This window comes from Ailuropoda melanoleuca, unplaced genomic scaffold, assembly GCF_002007445.2.
Source record: "Ailuropoda melanoleuca isolate Jingjing unplaced genomic scaffold, ASM200744v2 unplaced-scaffold11384, whole genome shotgun sequence".
Lineage (NCBI taxonomy): Eukaryota > Metazoa > Chordata > Mammalia > Carnivora > Ursidae > Ailuropoda > Ailuropoda melanoleuca.
Genome location: NW_023179820.1, coordinates 4436483 through 4458522, shown reverse-complemented (window position 1 = coordinate 4458522; position 22040 = coordinate 4436483). Strand labels below are relative to the sequence as shown.

Sequence of the window (22040 nt, the reverse complement as noted above, 5' to 3'; positions counted from 1 at the left end):
CATATGATCCTCTCAATTGATGCAGAAAAAGCATTTGACAAAATACAGCAAAAAAAAAAAAAAAAAAAAAAAATACTTACCTGGCAGGGGAGATACCATGATCATGAAGGTGGTTTTCCCTGGGCGAGGCTTATCCATTTCACTCCGGATGTGCTGACCCCTGTGATTTCCCCAAATGTGGGAAACTCGACTGCATAGTTTGTGGTAGTGGGGGACTGCATTTGCGCTTTCCCCGGTTTAGAAAAAAAACACAAAACCCTTCAGAGTGTAGGGATAGAGGGTACATTCCTCAATCTCATAAAAACCATCTATGAACAGCCTACAGCAAATATCATTCTCAATGGGGAAAAGCTGGAAGCCTTTCCCTTAAGATCAGGAACACGACAAGGATGCCCACTCTCGCCACTATTATTCAACATAGTACTAGAAGTCCTTGCAACAGCAATCAGAAGACAAAAAGGGATCAAAGGTATCCAAATCGGCAAAGAAGAAGTCAAACTGTCTCTCTTTGCAGATGACATGATACTCTATATGGAAAACCCAAAGGAATCCACTCCCAAACTATTAGAAGTTATAGAACAATTCAGTAAGGTGGCAGGATACAAAATCAATGCCCAGAAATCAGTTGCATTTCTATACACGAATAACGAGACTGAAGAAAGAGAAATTAGGGAATCCATCCCATTTACAATAACACCAAAAACCATACGTTACCTTGGAATTAACTTAACCAGAGACGTAAAGGACCTATATGCTAGAAACTATAGATCACTTTTGAAAGATATTGAGGAAGACATAAAAAGATGGAAAAATATTCCATGCTCATGGATTGGAAGAATTAACATAGTTAAAATGTCCATACTACCCAGAGCAATCTACACTTTCAATGCTATCCCGATCAAAATACCGAGGACATTTTTCAAAGAACTGGAACAAATAGTCCTTAAATTTGTATGGAACCAGAAAAGGCCCCGAATCTCCAAGGAACTGTTGAAAAGGAAAAACAAAGCTGGGGGCATCACAATGCCAGATTTCAAGCTGTACTACAAAGTTGTGATCACAAGGACAGTATGGTACTGGTACAAAAACAGACACATAGATCAATGGAACAGAATAGAGAACCCAGAAATGAACCCTCGGCTTTTTGGGCAACTAATCTTTGATAAAGCAGGAAAAAACATCCGGTGGAAAAAAGACAGTCTCTTCAATAAATGGTGCTGGGAAAATTGGACAGCTACATGCAAAAGAATGAAACTTGACCACTNGAAAATTGGACTGCTACATGTAAAAGAATGAAACCTGACCACTCTCTCATACCATACACAAAGATAAACTCCAAATGGATGAAAGGCTTTGATGTGAGACAGGAATCCATCAAAATCATACAGAAGAATATAGGCAGAAACCTCTATGACATCGGCCACAGCAACCTTTTTCATGACACATCTCCAAATGCAAGAGAAACAAAAGATAAAATGAACCTGTGGGACTTCATCAAGATAAAAAGCTTCTGCACAGCCAAGGAAACAGTCAAAAAAACTAAGAGACAGCCCACGGAATGGGAGAATATATTTGCAAAGGACACCACAGATAAAGGACTGGTATCCAAGATCTACAAAGAACTTCTCAAACTCAATACACGAGAAACAAATAAACAAATCATAAAATGGGCAGAAGATATGAACAGACACTTTTCCAATGATGACATACAAATGGCTAACAGACACATGAAAAAATGTTTAAAATCATCAGCCATTAGGGAAATTCAAATCAAAACCACACTAAGATACCACCTTACACCAGTTAGAATGTCAAAAATTGACGAGGCAAGAAAGAACAATTGCTGGAGAGGATGTGGAGAAAGAGGATCCCTCCTGCATTGTTGGTGGGAATGCAAGTTGGTACAGCCACTCTGGAAAACAGTGTGGAGGTTCCTTAAAAAGTTAAAAATTGAGCTACCCTATGATCCAGCAATTGCACTACTGGGTGTTTACCCCAAAGATACAGACGTAGTGAAGAGAAGGGCCATATGCACCCCAATGTTCATAGCAGCATTGTCCACAATAGCTAAATCGTGGAAGGAGCCGAGATGCCCTTCAACAGATGAGTGGATTACTCAGGTATCAGAAAGAACGAGTTCTCAACATTTGCTGCAACATGGACAGCACTGGAGGAGATAATGCTAAGTGAAATAAGTCAAGCAGAGAAAGACAATTATCATATGGTTTCTCTCATCTATGGAACATAAAAGAACTGATGATCGGTAGGAGAAGAAAGGGATAAAGAAAAGGGGGGTAATCAGAAGGGGGAATGAAGCATGAGAGTCTATGGTCTCTGAGAAACAAACTGAGGGCTTCAGAGGGGAAGGGGTGGGGCAATGGGATAGGCTGTTGATGGGTAGTAAGGAGGGCACGTATTGCATGGTGCATTGGGTGTTATACGCAACTAATGAATTATCGAACTTTACATCAAAAACTAGGGATGTACTGGATGGTGACTAATATATTAAAAAAATTAAAAAAAAAAAAAAAAAAGAAAATCCCCATTCCTGTCCCAGTCTGTGCCACGAATACTCTGGCCTCCTTCCACTGTCCTGGGAGCCATCCTTGGCCACTTTCCTACTCATACTTTTCTTGCACATTCCCGCTCCTCCACAAATCTAGTTTTTATTTTCTACCCCATTTTCTGAATCTTTGGATGGATCACTCATAGGATTTACTCTGTAATTTGACAGTTAATTATACTTAGCATTTATTTCCACTTCTTTCCCTATGTGTATGTGTGTTGAGGTCTCCATGGCCACATACTTGAGAATCAAGGTTTTGCTTATATTTCTGTCCAGTTTATACAAAGTTTCTGACACGATTCTATACTTCCCCAAACTTGTGTGCTCCTTCAGCTCACATCTGTTTCCTCTTCAGTAAATAGCACCCTTATTCTTGAGCTGCTTGGCATCATGCTTAGGCTCTTCCTGTCTCGTATGCTACTTCGGCACACTCTGTTCATTCCAATCCTAAAAACATTTCTAATTTGATCACTTTCTCCATCTCTCCTGCATCCACCCTAGTGTAAGCAGTCATTATTTCCCTGCTTCACATTTCATTTTTATAAAAGGGACACTCCCTCTTTTGGCCTGTGAGTCCTAGCATGGTGTTTGATCTATCCATACATGTAAATCTATCTCATGTCTTTCTTTCCTTTGCTTTTTATACTTGATCCATTGTTCTTTTACTTCTCCAAACACAGTAAGTGCTCTGCCCCTGTCCCCCGTGGGCCGTCATATGCTGCTTGTTGGTTTTTCCTTGGTGATCTTCTTCTGTCTTGTCTCAGCTTTAATGTCATGTCTCTAGGACTCACCCTAAGTCAATTACCGTCGCCTCTTTTTTTCTCTATCAGGGTGCCCTGTTTATTTCATTTATCATGTCAACTGTAATAATGTTTTCCCCCTTATTTTTTAAACTTATTTTCTGACTTCCCACTGAATTCTGTGAAGGCAAGTGGCCATACTCCTCTTATTTACCACATATCCCATCATCTAGAACACAGGAAGTAAGTGCTTATTAAATATTTGCTGACTAAGTAGGAGAACTTCAGTTTATCAATAAATGCTTGATATTTGATTAATACTTTTAGTTACATGGAGTTCATTATTCCTTGAAAACGGAGATAACACCATTAAATGTGCTTTTTCAGCAACGTGTATCCATCAGTTGTCTATATTGTGGCTTTCCCCGAGGATGTCAGGTATTTATATCACATAAAGTAGTTCTAGTGCATGTATATTCAGGAGGCTAATTTTTATTAGACCAGATATGCCACAGAATTGCAGTTTTGCCCTGCCAAACACAAAGGAGGGCACATTATATTTCCCTAAAACAAAAGCATTTCTGAACTCTTCTGAAATTCTAACGTGTTTTGGTCCAAAACATATCATAGATTCCCTTGAGCAAAAACAAATTAAGTATCTCGGGACAAATTTTGCTTTCAGATTCATAAGAAAAAGTACGACTGTTTGAGGATATCTTTGGAACCAGTTCATTTGAGATTAGCTGAATTTTGGACGTGAGATGCATTGAAAAACTGAGAGCAAAACCTTCCTTTTCTTTGAGTTAACAGACCAGCAACTGTTATGAACAGCTTCCCGGTATTCATTATTCTTAATCAAGTTAGAATTAATCTAATGATAAACTCCAAAATAAAATTTTATTTATTCAGAAACATTTTGGCATCTACAAAGTGATAATGATCTCATTACTGATAAGCATTTAACAATTTTAAAAAATTATCCATACGGTAAGAACTGTTGCCTATCTGCTTGTGTTTGAGATACACTAAGTATCATTTGATAGTATTTATAGAGAAAATTTATTTCACATTCAAATCCATAATATTGTTTCTGGATTTGGTTCACAGAGTTTCTTCTCTGAATTATAGCTTCTTTCTGCCCCTAGCCCATCTCTTGGCATCATTGTCCTCATGAACTCCTATTTCTGAATGCTACTCCTTTTGCACAGACTCAACTTCTTAGATGTTTGGCTGAATATGTCATTTGCAATTGTATACTCAGCATTGGCCTTTTCCGTCTCTCTCTGGTCTCTGAATTTATTTGGAGTCTACCACATTCTTTTGGCAACCTGTAGATAAAAAGATATTCTTTTGGAAGCATTGGGAAATTTACAAATGTTAAGTTCTTGGGCCAGTGAGTGCTATTGAAGAATCTTACCTTTAACACTGTGAACTTGAAGGACACAACTCTCACCATTTCTGGCCTCTCTGTTAGTATCCTGAGCATTAATGACAACCTAACAAAATAAATGAAATTTCCATGGGGTTTCTTGTTCACTGTATCAGTTAGCTTTTGCTGTGTACTAAATTACTTGAGAATTTAGTGACTTAAAATAATAGAGAATTACTATTTCTCATGATTGACTTATGGGTTCATTGGGCAGATCTTCTGGTGTAGGCTGGCTCAGCTGAGGCTGGAAGCTGTAGGATGGCAATCTCGCAATTGCCCAGTGTCAACTGGGGTGACTTTCTCCTCCATGTGGTTTCTTTTTCTCTAGCCAGATAGACTGTGCTTGTTTACAATGATCTTATCCCTAGCACCATCAGAGATGACCTTTTCATGCCTTTCTTGTGTCATATTTGCTAGCGCCTCATTTCCCAAGTCAGACCACATAATCAAGATCTGATTCAAGTACTGGAGAAATGGATTCCACCTCTTGATGGGCAAAGCGGCAGAATCACCTGGGAAAAGGGTATGAATCCAAGGATGGGTAGAAACTTGTGGCCATTTCTGCAATCCGTCCCATTGACATTGAGCTTCCAAGACTTATGCAATGGGTACTGTGTTCACAAAGGGAGAAGAGGTCATATCTACTTGGGAGACATAGGTCTGGGAGCAGGTTAGACTTGAAGGAAGGAACAATGGTTTTTAGCTTAACCTTGAAAGGAAGATTTGTGAAAAAAGGCAAGACATGGTCTAGTATATTTAGGAAATGTCAACTATCTTTTAATGATTAGATTGTAGGGCCCAAACAGAGCATGATGAGAGATAAGGTGGGCAAGTTTGACAAAGGCCCAATAATGGGGAAAGGGAGGTTTGTATGCCAAGCTCTCTGTCTCGACTTGTTTACTTCTTACTTCTACTCACTCCAAACCAGCCTCTGTTCCTACCACACTACTAGAAGTTCTCTGACAAAGGCCACTCATATTGTTAAACATATTGGAAATATTCCATTGTATATTATGTTTAATTATGTCTAATGGTTTCCTTTTGTTGACCACTCATACTCTTGAAAATATCTTTGGTGTTAGTGACACCTCTCGTGTTCCTGGTCATCCCTTTACTGTTCTTTCTGCTCTGTCTCAGAGTTCTGTGCCAGGCTCTGTTCTTTTTCATGCTATGGTTGAACATATCTGCTTCCATCGTATCAATTATTATCTAGATGCCGGTGGCTCACAAATCTTTATTTCAAGTCTAAAGTGTCTTATGTTTTCAAATACACACACACACACACACACACACACACACACGAAACATCCCATAGGAGCTTCAGATTCAAGATGATTTAAACTTAATTAAATTATCTTTCTCCCTTCAAACTCGCTACTTATTTTCCTTTCAAACATGCTTCTTATTTTGGGAGATGATGACGGATTCAAACAGTCTTCTGAGCTAAATATCCATGCATCACACTGGCCTCTCCCAATTCTTCTCCCACTATATCTAGTTAGTTGTCAAGTTCTGTCTATTCTGCTTTAGCACTGTTGTATCTTCCCTCCTGTCTGTGCCCACCATGATGATGTATATTTAATCCTTTTTACTCATCACGCTGACTATGAGAAAACGTCATTGTGCTGTTCAAGCTTTTCCTCTTCTGTCTCTGAAGGACAGCCAGTCACCTTTTTAAAAACAAAGTCTCAATCACTCAATTCTTCTAAGTGTTCATTAGTGGCTCCCCATTGCTGTTTGGATGAAGTAAAATTGAATTAGCACCATATACAAGACTTGACTTCACTTACATCTTCAGCTTTCCTGATGATCACCTCCACAATCTCTTTGCTCGGCAGTTCCTGATGTGTGGTATTTGAGTGCCTCCTCATTACATGCCTTTAGGTCATCTCTGAGTCACTGGATTATACCGGTATTTTGTCTTTCTCTGATTCCTTCCTGATCCCTGCTCTGATATGGAGATCATATCACGGATCTAGTATTTATTATCACCTACTATGTGTGTGAGCAGTACAGAGTAGCAGTAGTCTGTGCAACAAGGCTGTATGGTTTTATGACTGGAAAAATGGATAAAATAATTAATTTTATCAGGGACACAAATGTGGAAATACTGTGCCTTATGAAAAATAAAAGGGGAAAGAGGAGGGAATAAGGAATTTGTGGTGGGGGTAGAGAGTGTGGCAGCTCGGCAGTTTTGGGTGTCGTCTGCTTATCGTGAAGTACCATGCATAACCTAGGCCTGAGTTTTCTCTTTCTCTGCCAACTGATCTTAGGAAACGCCCCATGAGGCTATAGCTGCAGGGTGGGAGAGAGAGGGTGGGGTAACAGGAAGAGGGCCATGGGCATTTAGGCCACTTCTTTAGGTCATTTGTCAGGCTTTAGGGCCTGCTTATCTATATACCACCTCCATTTGAGGATGAAGTGTTGCTGTGCACATCCAGCTTTAGGGCTTGGTGAGTCAGGTAACACCCAGCTCATGATGGACAGCTCAGATCACTGAGCTTTATTTTTTGTTTCCAGCTTATTTGTAATTGCTTACTGAAACATTTTTATGACTCTTAAAATCTCTATCACAGAATTCTCACTTCACTGTTGTCTTGTTGTAGGCATCTGTATTAGTCAGCTAAGGCTCTACCATGACAAAGAAACCACAGACTGGGTGGCTTAAACAGTAGAGATTTATTTTCTCAGAGTTCTGGAGGCCAGAAGTCTAAGATCAAGGGGTTGGCAGGATTACTTTCTTTTAAGGTCTCCTCTCCTTGGCATGTAGATGGCCATCAACTCTCCAGTGGTCTTCCGTGCATGCATATATATATCTGCGTCCTAATCTCTTCTAACAAGGATAGCAGTTGTGTGGGATTAGGGTCCACCCTAATGACCTCATTTTACCTTAATTACCTCTTTACAAAGCCTTATCTTCCAATATAGTCACATTTCAAGGTATTAAAAGTTAATATTTCAACTTATGAATCAGGGGTGGGGGTGGGCACAATTTCACCCATACCAGCATTTATTCATTAACTTTTTTCATTAAGTTTGAGATCTCTCTGGTTCTCATTATGGTGAGTAGTTTTTGGTTAAAACCCGGACCTTTTTGGGTATTATGTTATGAGACCCTGAATCTTATTTAAATCTGCTTTAGCTGACTTCATCTTTTTACTGTCAGGTGGAGGTAGAACCCCAGGTTCCCCAGTTGGCCTCCACAGATATCCATGTGGTAGTGGGACTCCTTGTCGCTTCTAGGCAGAGTCAGGAGTTCCGGTTTTTCACTAGGCCTCTGCTGCTATGTTCCTTGCTGGGAGGAGTATAAATGCTTCATTATTGCTCCCCACATGGCCTGCACTGACACCAACTATAAGGGTGGCTTCATTATGCTTCATGGTGGTCAAATTACTGACTGTTCACTAGGCCTCCCCTGATGCCACCCCAATGGGGAACAAAAGGGGCAGCTCTTTATTGCTAGTTTGGAGTGGAGTTCCAGGCTTCTTAGGTGGTCTATACTGTCACCTTGGGGTGAGCTTCATTATTTTCACTGTTTGAAGATGAATGTCCTAGCTCCTCTAACAATACTGCTATGGAGTAGGGTGCCTCATTAGAGCCTCATCGGGGTGGAGATCTAGCTCCTCACTTGGCTTTTGCTGGCATGGTCGGCGGTGGGGACACAGATTTTCTGTGGTGTTTGGCTGGAGTAGAGTGTTTCTTTCCCAAAAGTTTTCTGTCTTGTTAGACTTCCCCATTTCCTCATTTATTGTGAGTTTTTATTGTCTGCATTCCTCGACATTTCCTGGTTTTTGGCTGTTCATCTTCACATCTGGAATGACTGAGCAAAAAGAAAGCCCAGAGACTGATTATTATGCTATTCCTTGAGTCCTGAGATTCTTAGCAAATTTGTCTTCTCTCTACCTTTCAGAGTATTTTTATGTTTGTCTTATTTGTAACATCTAGGTTTTGAAATTGTGCTTAGCAAGAAAACTATGAAAAATGATTTCTACTTCACCTTCTCAGAGACAGAAATCCTTATAAACACTTTTGAGTGTCTTTTTCAGTGTATATATATATATATATATTTTTTCTTTTCCTTTTAAAATTTAACCCACGTGTCCCTGCAAGTCCCTTCTCTGGCCCAAACTATCTGTAACCTTGCACTTGTCATTGGGATCTTCTTCTTCAGATCACCCAAGCGTGTTCTCTTCCCTCCTTGTGCACTTTGTGCCCTCAGGCCTTCCTGACTTCTAGGTCTGTGTGTTCCTGGGAAGCCCTGGTCCAGCAAGCCATCTTCCTGGAGTTGGAGTTCCTCACACTGTACTCAAGGTGCCTGGGTTGGGGGTGGGGGGTTCATTTGATTCAGACCCCTGTGGATCCGTGCTGGGAAGAGGCTCAGAGCCTCTGTGGGAGTAGAGTCTCCCAGCAATCTCTTATTAACAGGCTTCCTGGCCCTGCCCAGAATCAAAGGTAAGGAGTTCCTTGACATCTGGCTTCACTGGAACAGGGAATATGTTTTGGAGTAGGGTGGACCTTGGTATCACTATGAGTCCCCCCAGAAGTCTCCACCAGGGGTGCAGTCTATTCCCCTAGTCCCAACTCTGGGACCTATCCCAGGGTACCTGGATGCTGAGTGCCAATGGCCTGCACAAGTGCACTTTCTCCCCCCATCTTTCCCCCAGGCATCAGGCTCTCAAGGCCTGTTGGAAAGACATGCCCATCAGGACATGTTAGGACAGCTTTTCTCCCCACTGTGCTCTTGATGTGGAAGCTTGAGTGCTGGTTACCATTAGACCCCGTATGTGGGAGTAAGGGCTAGTATGTTGTTTTGGGAGTTTTTTTGACCAAAAAAAAAATAACTAATATTCACAATTCTCTAATTTATAACAAATGTCCTTGTTTTTATTGTGGTAAAATATATATAACATAAAATTTACTATTTTAATCATTTTTAAGTGTATGATTCAGTGGCATTAGGTATGTATGCATGTACATATGCACAATGTTCTACAACGATAAGTATTTTTCCATTTCTGGAACTTTTTCATCATTCCAAAAGAAACTCTGTACTCATTAAGCAAGAACTTTCCATTTTCCCCTCTCCTCAGCCCCTGGTAATCTCTATTCTATTTCATGTCTCTATAAATTGGCCTATTCTAGGTACCTCATATAAATGGAATAACTCAATATTTAGATATTGTGTCTGGCTTATTTCACTTAGCATGATGTTTTCAAGTTTCATCCATGTTGTAGTGTATCAGAATTCCATTCATTTTAAAGGCTCAACAATATTCCATCGTAAGGATATGCCACATTTTGTTTATCTACTATCTGTTGATGGGAATTTGGTTTGTTTCCACCTTTTGTCTATCATGAATAACACTACTGTGAGCGTTGTTATAAATGTACCTGCCTGAGTTTCTGTTTTCAAATCTTTTGGGTACATAACAGAAGCAGACTTGCAAATTTCTTTTTATGCAATTATTTACTGATTGGATACTTTCATTAGTTTATATATTCATTCATTTATTCAACACATCTCTCGATTGTCACTCACTAGCCAAACTCTGTGCTGATGTTAATGTTCAGTATTACTTATTTGCATAGTGTCTTATAGAGTTTTTATAAATCTTTCGTTGACCCCTCACAATAGACTTATGATTTGATGTAATAATATCCTAACTACATACATAAGGAAATGTATCTTTATAAGCTTAATTTTCTGAGAGTTCCACACTGAATCCAGACTCACATTTCTTCCTTCTACTTTTGAGCCCAATACTCTTTCAGTTGACAACCTTGAAATATTTAAGCAAAGATTAGATTAACATTTGAGGACAATGCTATAAAAACATGTTCTGTAACTCAAACTCTAGAAAATTTTCCGTTATAACAAGTCTTATACATGATATGTAGGCGGTTTTCTAAAGTTTTAAACACTGTTTTAGTTTTTCTTATTTTTACAGTAGGAAATAATATCTCTGGAAATGGCATTATCAGCAATGTATTTTGTTTGATGTGTAAGCATTCAACGAATCATATCAATATAAATTTTATCATTGTGTTAATTTTGCATAGATATCTGTTATCTAAAAATATTTTTTGGAATCTGTAAAGGTGTCTCTGAGCTAATGATTATATTTTTTAGAGCTTATCTTTGGCAATTTTATAATATTTTATTTCCAAAATGACTATTTATAAAAAATTGTGATTAAGCTCTTGGCTCCAATCATTGTAGAACTGAAATAAATTTGTTATTGAAAAACTAGGCTTGAATTTCAAATGAAAATATTTCTGGAATACTTAATACATGTTAATAAATACAATTTTACTTTCAGTAATTTAAATTATCTGGCAATTTTTCAAAAAAAAGGACAGAGATAAATGATGATATAATTTTTAATTGCCATTTTTCTATTACTGTTTAAGATCTTTGGAAAATTATGGATTATTACCTCTGAAATTATTCAGAACACAGTTTTAGAGTGAAAAGAAACTTTAGTTTTTTTCCTCCATGTAGTAAGAATAGATGTGTTTGCTACATGAACTTTGCCCATTCAAAGACTACTGTATATGCNCCTCCATGTAGTAAGAATAGATGTGTTTGCTACATGAACTTTGCCCATTTATATAGTTATAAAACAATGTTTTAGTTATAATATATATACTGTGTAGTGTGTAAACAATATAACTATGTTTTAGTTATAAAACAAAGCTAATGCTTGACCTTCACTAATTCTAGTTTGGATATTGGAATGACTTAGTGAGTTAATGTGTTATTGTAGTGTGAATACACACTATTGTCAGTAGAAAACATATTGGAAAAGCAGAAGAAGTGGCAGGAGATGGCTTCTTATGGTGGAAGTTTTTAAAAATAAAAAGCTTCAGGTTTGTCAGGTTTTCATGTTGCTGAAGACATTCCTGTGAAGAATTCAAAGACAAAGAGGACAAAGAGAGAGAAAAATAGAGGTTTTTCTTTTTCTTGTCCTTTCTTCTTCTTTTTAAACATATTATCACTTTAGATTTTCTTGGTTGCAATAAAACAAAATAAACAAACAATGAAACTGTTCAGATGGGCATAAATATTGTAGAGATAATGCAGGCATCAGGCCTGGTTTGATCCAGTAGCTCAAAGGGTTACAGAGGGTTTTGTTTCTTTGCATCTCTCAAATGGGCCAACTCTTAGGTCTAGTTCATCCAGACGCTGTACCTGGTGGATCCTGGCAGCTCCATGTTTCCCCTCGACTTAGCAAAATTTCTGTGTCAGATGCTTCATACCACCCCAGGCAGGGTAAAGAGTGGAACTTTCCTGTTGTCTCATGAGTAAGACAGGTGAAGCTTTTTTGATATATGAGAAGCCTAGAAACATCCCCTCATGTTTCATCAGGTCAGGTCCTTCGCTGAGTCAGTCACTGTGGCCAGAAGAATGGAATGAGTCACTGATATAATTAAGACACACAGGTTGATTCCATCAAAGCCATCAGAGACTTTTCAGTGCTGCTGTTAGAAGGAGGCAGATGGATGCTGGGTGGCAAAACCACAAAAACCTGTGCCATTTTCCATAAAGCATCTAAACATGTTATTTATTAGGCAAATATCTTCACTTTTTTAGTGAAACTGTCACAAGCCAGGGTTTTGGAGAAGTTTTATGATGATGCCTTTCTGATTTATTATTGAAGAAGAATATGGCTTTATAAAATTAAATTAGTTTTCAGCTTTACTGGGGTAATAATTTTTATTTTGACTTACATATCGTACTTAAATAAAATAATCTTTTAAAAATATTTAAAATAGTTTATTGGTTTTAAAAGTTATGATTAATGCATATGATAATAAAAACAATATCATAATATATTCAGGAGTTCCAAAAGTTTAAGGTTAATGCTATTTTTAGATAGCATTTCCCATCTTGGACTAACCCCTCATCCTTCCTTAAAGAGGTACTAAGGAATAATTGATACTAAGTTGTATTACTTCTTTAAGTAAATAGAATTTTATTTGCATTCATAAAGGCACATACAATTGTCATGTTTGCTTAAAAACATGTGTTTATCTCTGTGTCTGCATCATAAAATACTTGAAAGGACTAAAATGTGCATATAATTTTATGTCATAAACATCTGACTCCTTTTTATTTTCTCTCAAAATTTTAATTTGAAAAGTTGTAAGCAACGGAAAAATGGTTGAATACCTGTATATCCTCCACCTAATAAAAACTAATTAAAAATTTCAACATTTACTTATGTTTTTATGCATAGTGCATTTTTACTAAACTATATGAAAATAAGTTAAACACATTATACAAGTCATCCTTTAGTACTGAATAACTATTTACCTCAGTTCTTATTACCTGATAGATGTTGTCAACAATTAGAAAATAGCTACATAAAAGGTAGATATTAATACAACTATACCAATAATCATTTATATGAATATTATAAATATAACAAAAGAAAGACTTTTGGAATGGATTTTTTTAAAAAAGACTCAACTATATGTGTCTGTAAGAACCCCCTTTAAATTTAAAACAAATTAAGATGAAAAGTAAGGTCATGGACTTGTATTATGCTAACACATATTAAAAGAAAACTACAGAGGTTATATTAATTTCAGGTAAAGCAGATTTCAGAACAAGGAAAATTATAAGGGATAGAGAGGGTCATTACATAATGATAAAGTGGGCTGATTCTCAAGAAGATAAAACAATCCTTAATGTGAATGCACCTAACAGTAGAACATCATACTTTGAAGCAAAAACTGATAGAAATGAAAGGAGAAACAGACTAATCTGCTATTAGTTGGAGATTTTAACATCCTTCTATAAATAACTGACAGATCCATCAGGCAGAAAATCAGTAAGGACACAGTTGAGCTGAACAGCACCATCAATCAACTGGGTCTAATAGACATTTGTAGAATGCTCCATCCAACAACAGCAGAAAAATGTTCTTTTGAAGTTCACATGGCACATTCACCAAAACAGACTATATTTTAGACCTTAAAATACACCTCAACAAATTTAAAATAATAGAAGTCATTCAGAATACGTTCTCAGACAGTGAATTTAAACTAGGAATCAGTAACAGAAAGATAGCTGGAATATCTCAAGCTATTTGCAGGTACAACAAATTTCTGAATACGATATAGTTCAAATGTCTATCAAGTGACGAATAGATAAAGAAGATGTGAGATATATAAAAAATGAAATATTACTCAGCCATAAAAAAGAATGGAATCTTGCCATTTGTGATGATGTGGATAGAGCTAGAAAGCCTTATGCTAAGTGAAATAAGTCAGCCAGAGAAAGACTAATACCATATGATTTCACTCATATGTGGAATTTAAGAAACAAAACAAATAATCATAGGGGAAAACAGAGGGGCAAACCAAGAAACAGACTTTCAACTATGGAGAACAAACTGATGGTTATCTGAGAGGAAGTGGGCAAGGGGATGGGTTAAATAGGTGATTAAGGAGATTAAGGAGAGCACTTGTGACGAGCACTGGGTGTTGCATGTAAGTGTTGAATCACTAAATTGTGCATCTGAAACTAATATTACACTGTATGTTAACTAACTGGAATTTAAATAAAAACTTTAAAAAAGAAAAAAAGAAAAAGAAAAAATAAGATAGTTAAAAGAAGTCTCAAGATAGTTTAAAAATATTTTGAACTGAATGAAAATGAAAACACAAATTATCAAAACTTGTGGAATGCAGTGAGAGCAGTACTTAGAGGGAAATGTATGCATTGAGTGCATATTTTAGAAAAGAAGTAAGATTAAAGTCAATAATCTAAGCTTCCACCTTAGGAACCTAAAGAAAGAAGAGTAATATAAACCTAAAGCAAGCAGAAGAAATAATAATAAATAATAAAAATATAAAGCAGAAATAATAAAAAAATAGAGCAGAAACCAATGAACCTAATACCAAAACCAGGTGACATTACAAGAAAGGGAAACTACCAACCAATATCTCTCATAAACATAAATGCAATAGTCTTGAACAAAATGTTAGCTATTCAAATCCACCAATATATACCATCCCACATGAGATTTTTCCAGTGCAAGTTTGGTTCAACATTTGAAAATCAATAAGTATAATCCATCACATCAACAGGATAGAGAAGAAAAATCCTATAATCATATCAAAGATGCAGAAAAAATATTTGATAAAGTTTGACACCTATAATAAGAATTAAACACTCTTGATTAAAGGTCTGAACAATCTAGGAATAGAGGAACTTCCTCAACTTGATAAAGAACAACTACAGAAACCCCTACAGCTAACAGATAATGATGAAAAACTAGATGCCTTCCCCCTAAGACTGGGAATAAAGCAAAGGTGTTGCCTGTTATTACTATATAACCACGATACAGGAAGTTCCAGCTAATGCAATTAAGACAAGAAAAGGATATAAAAGGTATACAGATTTGGAAAGAAGAAATAAAATTGTATTTTTTCTCCAATGACATGATTATTTGTGTAGAGAATCCCAAAGAAGCAACAGAAAAACTCCTGGAACTAATACACAATTATAGCAAGCTTGGAAGATGCGAGGTTAATATACAAAAGTCAATTGCTTTCTCATATAACAACCAGTGGGAGACCATTCAAGCTAGCTCCTTTGTTCTTTTGGAATGATCCCATTAAACTCTGAGTGCTTTTTTTTTTTTTTATTGCTTTCTGTTAAGCATAGTATGTTATATACTTATGCTGCCCCAGACTGGAAGCAGCCTTTTCTTCAAATCTGTTCTGATGGAAAATAGCATTTTGAAAACAAGATCTGAATATTAGGTGTGTTTATAGGACACTAACTGCAGGATTTTTCAGGGCACAGAACTAACAAATGGTTTCTAAAATTGTGATTATATATTTATATTCAGTTCAAATTTAGTATTAACAAATTGGTGCAGACACTATGGAAAACAGTATGGAGGTACCTAAAAAAATTAAAAATAAAACTACCATTTGATCCAGCATTCTTCATTTTGGGTATATCCAAAAGAATTGAGATCAGGATCTTGAAGACTGATTTTTCTTAATTTTTCTTTTCAACATTTGTATATGATTGTTCTTAGCGTAGTAATCTTTATACATAATAACATTGTTACTTCCAAATCTTGGTGCTAATTTATTTTACCTTACAATTAATATTCTCATCAATTAAAACAGTCATGTAGCTAAAAAATTAAACCCACTAAGTTTAAGATTTCTTAATGTAGAGTGTAAAGTTGGAGAACTTTGGTTAACACTCACTTGAAAAAAATAATTTCTCTGTGTTTTTCTGTGTCATAAATTTTGTATAAAGTCCATTGTGTTTCTATTTTTACTTCATTTTATCTCTGCATTTTATTTTTTCTTTCATCACGTATTTAAACATGTTAATTATTAACATGGTAAAAAAGTTAAATTATGTAACAAAATATACCCAGAGAATACTTGTTTACATCCCTTTTTTCACCTACTTCTTACTAACCTCCTTGTACATAACCCTAGTTGTTGGTTTCTAGTTTACTATAGCTATTTTTTAAATGCAAGAATAAATATATATGTATGTTTATTATATAAAATATGATATAAATTGCAAATATATTATAATATATTATATATTTTCATATGTTCTTTATGCAAATATAAATATATATGTTTACCATATGTTTTATCTGTATAATATAACAATTCTTATTCTTAATTATTTTTTGTATAAAAATAAATGTAATAAAACATACACAATATGTGGAAGGTTTTTGGGTTTTTTTGCTTTTACTTAACAAATACTAGAAATCACTGTATATAGGGGCGCCTGGGTGGCACAGCGGTTAAGCATCTGCCTTCGGCTCAGGGCGTGATCCCGGCGTTGTGGGATCGAGCCCCACATCAGGCTCCTCTGCTATGAGCCTGCTTCTTCCTCTCCCACTCCCCCTGCTTGTGTTCCCTCTCTCACTGGCTGTCTCTATCTCTGTCGAATAAATAAATAAAATCTTAAAAAAAAAAAGAAATCACTATATATAATTTTATAGAGAGCTTTCTCATCTTTTATGGCTTCATTGTATTCCATTATGTGACTATATCATATTTTATTCAGTCAGATCCTACTGATAAACATTTGCGTAGTCTTCAGTGATTTGCTATTTAAAAAAATTATCAAATAATGTTGTGTATATGGTAGTTTTATTTGTAGAGGAATATCTTTATTTCTAGAAATGGGATTATATGTCAAAGGGTAAATGTATAGTCAGTTTCTTGTGTATATTGCTAAATTCCATTCCCTAAGCGTTGTGTCATCTTGCATCCTCACTAGAAACGGACGAGATGCCTGGTTCCATACAATCTCAGCAGCAGGTCATGTCGACTAGATACAGGACTTGTTTTCCTCAGGGTGATACGTTAGGTTAGAAATGATGTTTCAGTATAGAGTTAATTTACGTTGATCTTATTACGAGTGTAGTTTAGTATCTTTTCGTGTATTGGGTCATTTTTATATATGTTAAATGTGCACTGTCTGTAATGGCTTTTGCCCATTTTACGATTGAATTTTTGTTTTTCTTCTCAAATTTTAATCTTTCTTGATATTAGTTCCCAAAATTTTCTTTCTTTTTTGACTTAAATATGCAATTTTTTTGACATGTAAAGTTTTGTTATTTTAAAAAATTTATCTTTTTTGAATTATGTCTGGATTTTGAGTCATGGTTAGAAAAGCTTCCCTGATTCCATTAATAAAAGATTTCATTGTTTTCTCAACACCAAAAATTTGAAAATGAGTCTATATTATATACTAAATTTACATATATAATTAGTTCTATAGGTAGACCTTTTATTTTGTTTTTCCCATTGGACTATTCATGTGCCAACACCACACTGGTTTAACTATAGAGGTTTTATTGAGTTTTCTAAATATATGTTATAGTTTGTCCCCTCTTTGCTCTTATTAGGTGTAGTTAGCTCTTCTTATTTGTATACTTTTCTATAGGAACATTAGAGTCAATTTTTATACCTCTACAAAAATGTGCTGGTATTTTTGTTGGAATCACATTAAATGTATATGAAAATTAACAAGGGAAAAATGGTGTATTTTAGTTTTGAGGCATCTATTCAAGATGTCTTTCCATTTGGTTTATTTCTTCTCATGTAGGTTTGTGTATTGCTTGTTTTCTTTTTCCTGTTACTCTTATATGTGGGGTATTCTTTTCTATTATATCCTTTATTTGGTTTTATTTTGTATATGTAAATACCCTTGATATTATATGTTAATTATATATTTTGTAATCTTACTAAATTCTCTTTTTAAAAATTTTTTTTAAAGATTTTATTTGTTTATTTGACAGAGATAGAGACAGCCAGCGAGAGAGGGAACACAAGCAGGGGGCGGGAGAGGAAGAAGCAGGCTCATAGCGAAGGAGCCTGATGTGGGGCTCGATCCCACAATGTCGGGATCACTCCCTGAGCCGAAGGCAGACGCTTAACTGCTGTGCCACCCAGGCGCCCCCTTACTAAATTCTCTTAATTGTAATAATTTTGGCAGCAATTATTTTGCAATGTCCAGTCATACTATAATGGCATCTGGAAATATAAATAGCTATCAACATGGGTTTTTTCAGTATTTTAGAAGATAATCATAAATATTGCTCCTCAGAACTATTAAGGGGTGAGTTCAGTTTGCTAATATTTTCATTAATTTTGCATTGATATTCAAAGATAAGATGTGTTTATTGTTTTCTTGTGCAATGTTTCTCAAGTTTAGGTACTAACATTTGATTTGAGTAGCAGGTGAGGGTAAAGGAGAGAGTTTTGGATGGCTTATTTCTTAGTTCAAGGCCATGCCCTTTTGTTGGCAGAGTGAAGCACAATTTTTTAAATTAAGTATAGCATTTTTGGTGTGTCTTTATTTTTAAAAATTGTTTGGCAGAGAGAGAGGGTGAGAGAGCACAGGCAGAGAGAGCTGCAAGGGAGAGGGAGAAGCAGGCTCCCTGCTGATCAAGGAGCCTGATGTGGGACTGGATTCCAGGACCCTGGGATCATGACCTGAGCCAAAGGCAGGTGCTTAACCAACTGAGCCACCCAGGCGCCCCTTGGTGTGTCTTTAGATTCCATGATGTTACCTTATCTCTCTAAAACCCTTTGGCTTCTTACTTCCTTCTTTACCTTTAATACCATTACTCCACAAAATGTCTTGCAATTGTGGGGTGCTTCCTCTATTCCCAGCCCCTTTCTGTCAATTCCCAGGAGCTAGGGCTCTGATCCCCCAGGGCTCAGATTTTCACCAGGTTGTTACTTTCTCACCTTTCCTGTTCCACCCCCTCCTCCCATCCCCCGTTATCTATAAAACGCTGCCTGACTCCTTTCTGCAAAGCAGCCTCTGGAGCTGACTTTGCTGTGTTGATATTTCCCCTAATTAAATGTGAATTGAAGTTACTAATTTCCTCTTTCTCCTTGTCATAGCATTGGTTGTATTCTGGCTGATTTGTTTTTTCCTTTTAGTTCATTTTCAGGATGTGTGGAGATATTTGAATTCAGGTGGTTACCATTCTCTCACAGGAAGCTGGAATTTCTCTTGCTGGTGTTAACCTAAGTAGCAGTATATCTTGAATGCATACCTTATTATTTTAATCAATATGTACAGATCTAACTATAGAAGTTCTATTGCTTCTTTTTTTTTAACTAACGGTTGGTCACCTTTTTAGTATTATTTTCTGTAAAATATAAGTCTAAAGTGAATCTGTATATATGATATAAAATGTTATGCATGGTTTTCAGTTTTGAGACTCCTCAATGAATATTTGATAATGAATATTTGATAATTTAGTTTAATTTTTATGAAGCAGCTCATCATTATTTAAATATGATAATAAAAAAACCCTATTTAAGCCTTTATACACATCTCTACTGAAATTGGGTCAATTTTTTTATGCTTCAAGGTATGATACCTGAAAGGTAATGTGGTTCCTTGCCATTCTGATAGTCTGAGGGTCCTTACCAGGGAGGTGTATCTGAATCCTCTGGAATAAAATTTATAAAATACTTTTCTACCTGGTCTATACCCCTGGAATAGAGGTTTTAAACTTTTCTGCATATTATTATCATCTGTGGAGTTTTGAAGAATTCCAATGCTTATTCCACATGCCAGACCCATTATTAAATCAGAGTTTGCAGAGGCAGTATATCCCAGATATCAGTATAAGGCCGAGATAAAGCCCAAATGATGTCTTAGAAATATTCATTCATATACCTATACACTGATTCACACACAACTGATGTAGGAAAGATGTTAGGGTTCAAAGCCGATGGCCAAAAAAGAATTCTTGAGACAACTTTGGTGAAAAAAGGTGGTTTTATTAAAGCACAGGCAAAGGATCCATGGGCAGAAAGAGCCGCACTGGGGTCACGAGGAGTGTCGCATTATATACTTTCAAGTTAGGAGGGAGTTTAGAGATAGCATAAATCTCTAAGAGATTTTGGAAACAAGGTTTCCAGGACCTTGAGGGAGCTAGCTATTGTTAGGAAAAGGTCATTTATTACTGTTTAGTAAAAACTCAGTCATGGGAATTTTAAGCCATATATCGGTGGGTTATATGCTTGGAGGATGATTGCCAACATGTATCTTTGGGGATAGAGTTAAAAGAAGCTTCCAAAGGAATTTTTATATGTTATAGTAGACTTACAGAATCCTGGGGGTCAGGCTAAGATTGCCTTTGCCCTTAGCAAACTATTAACATCGAGGCAACTGAGTTCCTAATGTCATTCTCCCTATTTCAAGGACTTGTCAATGGTCTGTAAGTAGTAAGAAAATCTAAAAATTTTTCTTTTGCCTTTATTTCCCACATCACAACCACAGTTGAGAACCAGTGGTGTTTTTTGAGACCACAGCTCAATAGTCCTTATGAGCTAGTTGAAGAAAGGTGGTTCTAGAAAATTCTATTTCTTGCCATCCTAACATGTAGCTATATTTTTGAGAGTTTAGGTCAAAGCAAGATCTTCCATAGTATCAAATAATGCTAAGGAAATATCTCCAGGTCGACCTAAATCTCCACCAGTTACTACTACTGCTCTGAGAAATTTACAGAAGTTCTAATCTGTGGGAAGAGAAAGTAATTTGGAATTCCAAATTTCACTAAACACATTTTGGAAAAGCAATCTCTTTTTCATTTTCAACTAGAATTGTGATTTCTATGGTTTCTATGGTTTTTAAGTCATGGGCAGAGAGAGAGACTGCTTCAGAATCAACTGGGAAACTTGCTAAACATGCAGTTTCCTAGACCTCACCTCAAAAGAATTGGATTGAGTAGGTTTGGGGGCAAGCTCAGGAGTCGGAGTTTTTAATAAATCACCAGGTGATTCTGAAGCATTCAAAATCACTGTGAGCTCTAGCTTATGCAAAGGTGAATTCCAGAGGAACTTGGTAGAAAGTTTCAGGAATTCTGATAGCCTCAGATCCCCAGAGGCACAAGTGGAAAAGACACAGGTTTCACTTTGATGACATTCACAACATATTCACATAGAGATTTAAAAATGAAATAACTTTGCCATCCTACGGTTGAAGAAAAAAGGATATAGTGTTTATATATTACATAAATAGTTTTCATCAAATCTTTTGGCCAGATAAGTTACATCATCATATTTGGAAATCCATTAACAGTTTCCTTTCCTGTAGGCTTTCAACGGCAGCCAAGGGAGAACTGAAATACATCTTGTGGATGTGTGAATATGTGTTTATCCCCCTTCAAATGAGTCCTATGACATTTGCCAGCTTTGCAAATGCAACTCCTAGTTCAATATATTCTGTATGATAGAATGAATTTGAAAAAAATTGTTGTAGTCAAACTTTTCTTTTTCTTAGAGAAGTTGCTACCCAGAACATGTGACCTCATTAGTCAGAATTTTTCTACAATCACTCTAAGTTTTAGAGGTTAAGGCAGTGATTCTTAATATTTTGGATCAAGGATTTCTTTGAGAATCTGATGAGAGCCTTGGAACTGTCTTACCCAAATTTATAACTTAATAGGATTTTATATGTTTTTCAGGTATCTGTACAAGAATGAAATTCATGCCCTAGATAAGCAAACATTTAAAGGACTCATATCTTTGGAACAGCTGTAAGTAATAAAACTTCTTATTGAATCGTTGATGGTTACAGTTCAAATAGAAGCTTTTTAAATGCCATTATGTGATAGTTGAGCAATTATTTTAAGTTTTGTTATGCAGCTTGAATGATTGAATATTCTGTCATCAGTTGGATAAAAATCAGAATGTATGATCGAGTTGGCATGAGGGCAGGCAGACAGAGTTCAGCTGGAATCCCAGATCCTGCATTTATTAATTGTATGCT

At 36.2% G+C, this 22040-nt stretch overlaps 1 protein-coding gene and 1 non-coding gene across 2 annotated transcripts in view; both read left to right on the top strand.

Annotated features, from left to right (window-relative positions):
• Window positions 1–22040, top strand: part of PXDNL (peroxidasin like) — a 450026-nt gene that overhangs the window by 239328 nt on the left and 188658 nt on the right. The window contains exon 4 of the mRNA XM_034650166.1: window positions 21736–21807. Coding sequence (XP_034506057.1) covers window positions 21736–21807 — 72 coding nt within the window. The remainder of the gene's footprint in view (window positions 1–21735; window positions 21808–22040) is intronic.
• LOC117797718 lies at window positions 73–236 on the top strand. The gene has a single exon (XR_004622666.1). It is a non-coding gene; the product is annotated as a U1 spliceosomal RNA (small nuclear RNA).